General features: G+C 40.7%; 2 protein-coding genes across 4 annotated transcripts in view; one reads left to right on the top strand and one right to left on the bottom strand.

Annotated features, from left to right (window-relative positions):
* Positions 1-2,756: 2,756 nt before the first annotated feature.
* On the top strand, positions 2,757-8,449 carry gabrp (gamma-aminobutyric acid type A receptor subunit pi). Its single transcript, XM_010737541.3, has 10 exons — positions 2,757-3,141; positions 4,594-4,673; positions 4,824-4,936; positions 5,051-5,118; positions 5,220-5,437; positions 6,240-6,322; positions 6,488-6,625; positions 6,726-6,878; positions 7,631-7,824; positions 7,912-8,449. The coding sequence occupies exons 2-10, from the start codon at positions 4,621-4,623 to the stop codon at positions 8,242-8,244; spliced, it is 1,353 nt and encodes a 450-aa protein (XP_010735843.3). The 5' UTR covers positions 2,757-3,141; positions 4,594-4,620; the 3' UTR covers positions 8,245-8,449.
* afap1l1a (actin filament associated protein 1-like 1a) overlaps positions 8,443-9,713 on the bottom strand; it is a 23,965-nt gene continuing 22,694 nt past the window's right edge. For all 3 annotated transcript variants that reach the window (XM_027286320.1, XM_027286327.1, XM_027286332.1), the window contains exon 19: positions 8,443-9,659. In XM_027286320.1, coding sequence (XP_027142121.1) covers positions 9,633-9,659 — 27 coding nt within the window. In that variant the 3' untranslated portion in view covers positions 8,443-9,632. The remainder of the gene's footprint in view (positions 9,660-9,713) is intronic.

The raw sequence follows: 9,713 nt of genomic DNA, 5'->3' as shown, positions 1-9,713 counted from the left end.
TTGGACTCTAAAATCAATTAATAGGGTCTCCAGACATGCAAAAAAAGAACCCAAACCCCCAGAAACCCCAAAGAATCAGAGATAAAAAGAGCTGACTCATTATTTCTGGCAGTGGGCATAGAGTCGGCGTAGAGTGGGTATTGGGACAAGCTGAGGTATAAAGATGGACGAGTCTTCAGTTGGTTCTGGAACCAAAATTGGTTTATTTCTTGTGAGAACTCTACTGCCTTAACTCTGCTCATGCTCAGAGAATTTGTTTAATCTTCTTTGAATCTCTTTTGGACCTTTACAGATGTAGCTTTTCACCTTTGCTGTAGTTACGTGTTGGAAAAGAGATCCAGAATTAAGATCTAGCCCAGACTTGGACTTCTTATCTTCAGCAAATCCTTGAACAATTATGTGAAGCTATCTAGTTATCTGTGGATCATTTGATAACTTCCTGAGCCAAAGACTCTGGCCTATACCCTTCACCTCAGAAACCACCAGTGAAAGTGCAGAGGTTGACAAGTGCTTCTGACTCAGCAGATAATTTACAAGTAAGCGCAAACAAGATGTACAAGTAGTTTGGATTGGACTGGAAGTTTGGACTTCCCTTCACTGAGACTGAAGGCCATGAGATTCAATAGGTTATTATAGTATGCATTATAACAAGGTTTGTTTCAGTGTTCATTTGTTAATTCTTTCGCTGCGGCCACAATCATAGAAACCTATGGGTGACATCACACATACACCATCCATTCTTTATAATGTCAGTGAGCTTTATCAGTTGGTTCAGTTAGCTATGGGAAAACCTGGAATTTATGTATAGTAACAACTCCCCTCTCTGTAAAAGAATGTGTAGTGTTTAGTGATGCACAAATCTCTATTTTGTAATCACTTCTAACTAAATTTGAACAGCTGGTGTAACCGGCTCCTTGTCCAGAAGGCTGTTTTGTGCATCTGTGATATTTACAAGGCATTGAGATTGAATTTCCCAAAGAAAGTAAAGTAATGTGGTGCTGGCAGATAAATAGTCAGTGGATGTGAGATGGGCCATAAAGAGGCAGAGACAGAGAGAAAATATGAAACGTGAATGAGCTAATAAATGAGATGGGGATGAGAGACAGGTGGGCAGATATGAATAAATAAGGATTACACTGGGATTTAAGTTATATGAGATATATATAAAAAAAAACATCAATTAGAGGCAGATGTGAAAGAAAAATTAGCATGCAAGCCGATAGGCAGAGGTAGGTGGATGCTGACTAACACTGACTTGTCTGCCACTCTGTCACTGCGGTACTGACTATAATTATCCATTAGCCCCCTAACTCACGGATCAAAAATTTATATCCCCTTCCTCCAGTGCCTCACAAACGTCTCTATTTGTTTCTATCATTGTCAGGGGCAGATTCTCAGTGTGGAATCAGATTATCTTATGTTAATTTCACAGCACTCTTTCCCATATTAAGGGTATAACATGCACTGTTTGTTCAAGAATATAGCCATCGGAGCATGAAATTAGGATGAAGAGAGCTTTATGACTACAGTAAGTTATTTGTGCACTGTAAGGTGAAATAGCAACATACAGTGTTAGCTCGTTAGCGGTCAGTTAAGTCTGTACTCAGTACTGCAAATTCAGGCAGAGAAGGTAATAGATTGCAGCAGGTCGATCCCCTGCACTGAAATCTCATAAGGCTTTATTAGGCTGTATGCCCTCAAGGCATTACCACATGTACTGGAACTCCTATCAGTGGGCCTTTGGAGGTCAGGTTTTATAATTAGAGTTGAAGTTGTGCTATAGAACCAGTAGCTAATAGAGATAAATCACAATGTCACTAGTGCTGAAGCAAAAAGTAAAGCATAAAAATTGACCGTTTAGCACACAAAGTGCTTTGGTTTCTAGACTTTGATTGGCTGCTGTGTGTGTGGAAAAGTCATCATCATCATCATCATCATCATCATCATCATCATCGTCATCATCATCATCATCGTCGTCATCATCATCATCATCGTCATCATCATCGTCGTCATCATCATCATCATCATCATCATCAGCATCATCGTCATCATCATCATCATCATCATCATCATCATCATCATCGTCATCATCATCATCATCATCGTCATCATCATCATCATCATCATCATCATCATTATCGTCATCATCATCATCGTCATCATCATCATCGTCGTCATCATCATCATCATCGTCATCATCATCATCATCATTACCAATATCATGATTCTCCTCCTGGTGATTATCCCATAAATCACTATTAGCAACACCAACACGAGCTTCTGCAAATTTTCAGTTACCAAAGTGTGGACAGCAGCAGCTGTTGCAGAAAAGACAAGAATGTCATTTTCAGTTCATTTTTATGAGAGACAAATAGATGAAAGTAGTCAAAAGATAGTCCTCCTTTCATCTCATACAGGAGCCACATGGGTAATTTATGTAAGTGTGGAAGGAGATGGGAGATAGAGCTGAGAGGAAGCAAATTCTGAGGATGATTTTGATACAAGGGAACAGAGTTTAAGGTGAGGGGGGAGAGAGCACGAGGGACCAAGACGGAGCTTCGAAGCCTAGGAGGAGGTGTGATGTCAGGGTAAATTGGAGGAGAATGAGGCAGATAAAGATAAAGGACCAAATGAACATGTGGGAGGAGAGTAAGGGGGGGGGGGGGGGGGAAGGAGGTGATATGGCAGATTAAACTGGGTGTTAGTGTGTATGTGTGTGCATGGAGGAGGTGGGGGGCAGTGAAAAAAAAGAGGGGAGAGTCGCAGCGAATGAGAGGCTGAATGGCATAAACAGAAAGAGAGGGAGGGAAGGAGAGAAGGGGGTGCACATAAGCTCTGTAGGGGGGTGAATACAGCTGTGTATAGAGAGAGAGAGGGAGAGAGAGAGAGAGAGAGGGAGATGCACAAACAGTAAAACAACCAACAGTAGCCTACACACCAGGACCAAATAATAGAAGCAGCTGTGATTTTATTGGTATATGGAGGAAACAGTGGGATGTATTTATTGATACGTGGGGAAGGAAACCAATCTCAGCAACTCACAACATCTGGGACAGAGAGAAGGCAACAGAGTGGGGGAGGAAACAAAGGAAAGAAGAGGAGTGACCAGAGGTTGAAAAAAAAAACAGAAGACTGACACAGGTAGGAAACAGAGAGAAGCATGATGAGACAAGCCTGAGAAAATGTGCAAAAAGAGAGAAATTTTTATGGCTGCAAAATTAGAAATGTAAAGGTAAATAAATATTTCTCTGGGTGTGGATGCATGCAGAGAGACGAGAGAGAGAGTGTGGACTAGAAGAGCAATGAGAGAAGGAAAGGAAGCATGTATAAACCAGCAGACTAAGCTACAAAGCAGTAAACCAGAAAATGAAAGAAAGCAGGAAAACATGGAATGAATGAATTAAATGGCAACTGGTGTGTGTAGAAAAACAAGTAGAACTCATTTTCATTTTAGCCACTTGGGGGGAAAAAAAGGAAATAACAGTTTCTATGTGCAGCATCATTTATAATGGCCGAACTGTGTAAAAAAACAAAAAACAATGCGCTGAATATTTCATGTGAAATGCTTTGCTGTGGTACTGGCAACATGTTGATATAATGTTCTCCAACATCGCTTTAGGAATAGCTGAAAACGTAAAGACATGCATGATGGATTTAGATTGTTTAGATGAAAACAAGAGGAAACGAGGGCAGATTTATTGAAGTCCATTTCTGGCGATGAGATGAAAAAGAAAAAGATAATTTAAGTCCTTACTATGTGAAACCTCAAAATAATGACTTAGTATCACAAAATAATTATAGAGTATTGGAAAATAATGAAAACTTTCTTATATCAAAATAAATACCTGTTGGTTATTTTCATAATTTTGAAATTCTAAGTCTATTTTTGAGAAATGTTCTTATCATAATAACCCGGAGGATCATTTTTTTCCCCTCACATTGGCAGAACTGGGCTTCCATACTGAAGTGTATCAGTCAAAGTGAGATTTATCTGCAAGAGAAAAAAGAAAAGAAAAGTGATGGTGAGAAACAACTTGACAACAGGGAATCCTTGATGAGTTAGAGAGAGGGTTAGTTACCAGGGGAGGCTTTGTGAATAAACCATGAGGCAGCAGCCCCATTAATCAGCAGGTGACAGACTGTAGAGCACATTTTTGTGCAAGAAACACAAACACAATCATGTAAATATGTAGGCGCACTCATGTAGCCTTATCTAAACACTGCCTTTATCTCTTTCAGTCTTCTTAAGCGTGACGTGCACGCTCGCCTGTGTGCGTGCATGTGAGAGAGCTCAATGGAGGCGCTGCTAATATATTCATGAAACGGGGAGGTGGAGATCAATACATGTTTCCGCTGCATTTTGCAAGTTTGAGGGCAGGGAAAAAGCACAGTTTTTCTAACATCAAAGGGTGAGAATGGGTGCTCTGTTGCGCATTTCCCCCAGAGATCTTTGATCACATCAGTTAGGTGCTGCCATCCTATGGTGAAATGAGCTTTATCCCATATAATATGAACGTGCAGGGTGAATAAATAACTTCTGAATTTGTGGTTTATGTCACTATGTTTTGATTTGTCACATCTCTCTGAGCGCAGCTGCTGACTTCTGCCTGCCGATCCGCAATGTCTGTCCAACTGCACGCGCTACTGATCCTGTGTCTGAGCTTCACACAGGGGTGAGAGCTGGCCTGAGGTCAAAAACACCATGTACCAGGCTAAGAATACATGCTGATTAGTAATGCAGTTTCTTAGCTTATGGTCTACTGCCAACTTTGATTGTCCATTTCCAATCTCCTGTCTCATTTCTTTCTTCTCATTGTCATCAGTGATTGTACGTACTCCAGCCCCCACTGGGGAGAATGGAACGACTCCCAGCTACTGCCAACAATTCAGAAGTTGATGAAAGGATACAACCGCTACCTCAGGCCTAATTTCAATGGTAGGTGTGAGCTTGATAATGATTCCCAGAAGATGCTGCTCCACAGTTGTCATTTGTGTGCTTGTGCATCCAACTAAAGCTGTAAAACTGACTCTGCGTCTCTGTCTGTGATAGAGGGTCCTGTTGAAATTGGAATGAGTCTTGATATCGCCAGCATTGATGCCATCTCCGAAATCAATATGGTAGACAGCCCTTCCCACTATTTTCTGTGTTTAGTGAGTGTGTGATTGACAAAATCAATGACTGACTAGAAGCTTAATGGTCTTTTATGTCAACGTTTCAGGACTACACTGCAACTATCTTCCTCCGTCAGCGGTGGCGCGATTCCAGGCTGGTGTTTCCTGGAAACGAGAGCGTCAGCGTGGACGGACGTCTCGTGTCACTGCTCTGGATCCCTGACACCTTCATCCCAGACTCCAAGCGTTCCTTCCTGCATGACGTCACGGTGGAAAACCGCCTCATACGCATCTTCAGCAATGGAACTGTTCTCTATGCCCTTCGGTAGTTTTGTTTTTAAAGATTTAGATGTATTGATTTGACGTTTACTGTTATGTTTGACACATGTCAAGGTCCTGCAGAGCTTTTATGTGGAATTTGACCAAGTACCAATTTAGGTAGATAAAAAAAGGAAGAAGAAGAATTTTTTTTTTTACCTTGATTTCTTTATTGTTGACATTGTATTACACACACAAAAAAGAAATCTAACTTCAGGGAACGCCATGTATTTCTCTTCAAATAGATCCAATTGGGTTAGTGAAGATTGGCAGAGTCCCTTTGGGCCACAGTCCTGATGTCTAATCTGTCATGTCACACTGAGAGCTTTATTATGACCAGACAGCTTTATTGAGGGTAGACAGGGCAGTGCGGTACTCAGGGCTTTCCTTATTCGTCTTGCATCGTTTCCATGAAGTTGATTGTGTAAATAGTTTCAGGGTGAAGTACGTCCATGTTCGTCAATCTGAAATCTTCCATGTCCCTTAGTTTTCTTTAAAATTAGCAAATTTAGAAATAAGAGACTGTGATGTCCTCAGTGATAGCTCAATCATTGTTCTAAGAAATGTATGAACAGAAGAACTTCAGTTCTCACTGAGTTTCAACAAGTCGGCCACTGCTACATAATTCATGCATCAGACACAGAAATGACTGATGTAACCACTTCAGATATAAATCTTTGTTCTTTTCTTTGTCAGGCGGAGTGCTTTTTGGTTCACTAATTATTAATTGTCCTGTCCACATCAAAGGAATAACTGTGTTTCAGGAGTTTCTGAAGTTTTCTAACAATCTCGCTATGAACACACAACAGAATCACAGCCACGATCGCCTGCAACATGGACCTGACAAAGTACCCCATGGACAGACAGGTGTGCACCCTGCAGCTGGAGAGCTGTGAGTACCTGTGAACTCCATCAACCCTCCATCTCATCATCACCATCATAATTTTCATCATCGGTGTAGTGAGTATCAAAGTGAAAAGGTAATGTTCAAAACAGAATTTAGCAGGTCAGATTTGTCAAACATTATCATCAAACCTTTGTGTGTGTGTGTGATCAGGGGGCTACAACCTGCAGGATGTGGTGTTCTACTGGACCAGAGGGAATGATTCAGTGAAGGGTCTTGACACATTGCGTCTGGCTCAATACAGTGTAGAGAGCTACTATACAACAGTGTCAGAGGCTGTGTATGAGACAGGTACGATACTTCAACTCCCAGAATCCTCCATAACATGTGGAGTTATATGAAGGAACACATTCATTTTTAAGAAACTATGTCTTTGCGTCTCTCTTCACAGGACAATACCCAAAGCTGGTGTTGCATTTTGCTCTGCGTAGAAACGTGTTGTTCTTTATCTTGGAGACGTACGTTCCCTCCGTTCTGCTGGTGGTACTCTCCTGGGTCTCTTTCTGGATCAGCCAGTCTTCTGTCCCAGCCAGGACATGTATTGGTCAGTATCAAATCTCGCCCAAGTGTCTCATTAGTACACTTGGAAACAGAAATTCCTCACCATATATCGATTCACTGTATGACCTCCCGTTTAACCTTATTTACCCAATAACACACTGTCTTGCTAACTTTACAAGGTCAGACATATATGGCATATATCACCATGTCTATATTGTCAACGGATTATAAAGTCAGGCAGTCAGCTGTGAACTATACAACTGTCCTGCATCCATAAAAATATAAATATCAATATATCACTTGGTGGATGAGGTACAGTACCGGTCCAGCACACGTCCTGACCTTTATATTGAGATCTGGACAGGCGAACTCTGAGCAGCACAGGATGACAGAGATGATCTCATGGATTAGATATTAGAAATTGGATTAGAAATTCAACCACTGTCTTAACCATCATGTGTTACTATGGACTTTGTTGTCCATTTAGGCATTTTTTCTCTCTTTACCTGGCCATTTTGTCAGCATATGGCATAATGTTTTGTAACAAAGTCTCTCTCTTGAAAAATTTTGGAATTCAAATGTATTGTTTTCTAATAGATCAATAGAACACTGTGCTTTTTTTTTCCATTTCCTTTTTTTGCACAAATCTCTTAAACAACTTCAGCCTTGCTCAAAACTACCAAAGATTCAATCAAGTTTTTATAGCAACATTTTTGTCTTTAATGACTTAAGTGAGTAAATGAAACTGACGCATGAGAAATAATGAAAACAATAACAGCGTGACTTATCTTCTAGGAGTGACAACAGTCCTGACAATGACCACACTGATGATGGGCGCCCGCACTTCTCTGCCTAACGCCAACTGCTTTATCAAGGCCATAGATGTATACCTGGGAATCTGCTTCACCTTCATCTTTGGCGCACTGTTGGAGTATGCCTGTGCCCACTTCTACACAATGCAGCAACAGACCATAGAGGATTTACATAGGGTGAGGAAAATGTTCAACAAAATAAATAAATAAAGTGTTAGATAATAAGAAAATGAAATGAAAATATTGTATTTGTCTTTCTATCAGGAGCTAATGAGGGACTTCAACGAATCTAATGGAAATGGTCCCATCCCCATCGTCACCTCCACCCAACCGAACCAGTCTGTGCAGATTGGCTCTACTGCAGAAGAGCCCACAGAGCAGTCAGCGAACAGCGACACTAGGAACAGTGTTGGATCGAAGGAGAAGGTGGCAAGACAGGGCTGCAGCCTGTCTACAATGAAGGATGCATCACGTAGGGCAGTATCTGTGTTCACTGTGGAAAATCCACACAACATTGATCGCCGCGCTCGTACCGCTTTCCCCACGGCGTTTCTCTTTGTCAATATTCTCTACTGGCTTTACTACCTATTCCTCTGAGCGCTGCTTCCAAGATACTGCATTGTTAATTTCATCATCCCAAAGCTGCTCTACCTCCTCATTTGAGAACCAATACCAGTTGCCACTGCCCGGATCAAAAGTGATCATATAAGCTTTTTGTATCACATCTATAAAACCTTTTTGTCCCACAGACGGGAGCTACAAAGTGATTAAAAGCAGTTGAATATCTAATATCACACTCTGTACTGAAAGGTATTATTGATCATGTATGTATGGATTGCTACATCATCTTAACATGTAAAACTGACATTGCAAACCATTATGCAACTCCATCAAAACAAATGAGGATGAGTTAACTTGCTAATAGGCTGCCTGAACTGCATCACACTATATTGTGCTGCGCTGAATTGCCTTCATTAACCAATGTAGATGTTTGTTTTTTCTTGTTTTGGCTTTGGTACATATTTACTTCACAGCAAATCATGTGGAATTAACAGAATAAACCACTGAATAAGAACATGTTTGTGCTTTTTAATGAGGAAGAAAGTTTGTGAATAAGAAAATGTTTTTGAATAAGACACACATTTATTATTCCCAGGCAGGAGGAGAACAGTAAAGTGCAAAAGTCAACCACAGATTTCAGCAGAAAGGTTGTTAAGATGACATATAGTTGAGATTTCCCACACAGAAAAATGACTTGTTTGTATCACTGAATAGCACCGTGCTGTTAGTCCCTCAATTATCTCCAGCAGAAGTATGCAGGGTTTTGTTCCGTACAAATGATTCAGCAGGTGGTTTTTGCTGTATAGCACAGCTTAGACCTGAGAGAAGCTAATAAGTGCAGCTATAATGATGATGCACTCAGCCCTCCATGGCATCCAGCTGAATACCTTTGATCATTCTAAAGATGGTGATGATGATGGGAACAGTATAAAAGTATAAAAACATACAGAAACAGTAGTCATGGCTCACTCTGTACAGGCAGAAAAAAACATTATATAAAAGGTTTATCATCTTTTTTTTTTCCGAACACATCACATTTCTTACATGGCACGCAGTCCTGTGTTGCCGTTTCCTTTCCAACTCTGCCATCTATGCACTCACCGTGCTTTTCAATACACTTTTCTCGTGTCTTTCTTTCACAAACTCTGCTATCTGTCTTTTCCGTTTGCCACTTTCGAATCACCAAAAACAATGAAAACACTTGGATACAGAGAGTGAGCAGTCCTTGGATTCCTCACAGTCCTTTTCAGGAGAAAGAAGACGAGTAAATATTCAGTGAGATGTACCTCCACCTTGTGGCTAATTTCGTTCATTACAGTTTATTTCCATGGCAATTCAAAGTAAAGCAAGCCTGTGCTTTGGGACTGAATGTCAGATCCTGACATCCATTCATTATTTCTCCAGTCCTTTCCATGATACCAACATTAGGTTCCTTTCTTTGACTCCCATTCCTGTAGAAATAGAAGACATGTAATGTGATTTAGCACCAACGGGAATATAATTAG

This window comes from Larimichthys crocea, chromosome I (genome assembly GCF_000972845.2).
Source record: "Larimichthys crocea isolate SSNF chromosome I, L_crocea_2.0, whole genome shotgun sequence".
NCBI classification, from domain to species: domain Eukaryota; kingdom Metazoa; phylum Chordata; class Actinopteri; family Sciaenidae; genus Larimichthys; species Larimichthys crocea.
The sequence above is the reverse complement of the archived record's forward strand: the minus strand, read 5'-3'. Positions and strand labels throughout refer to the sequence as shown.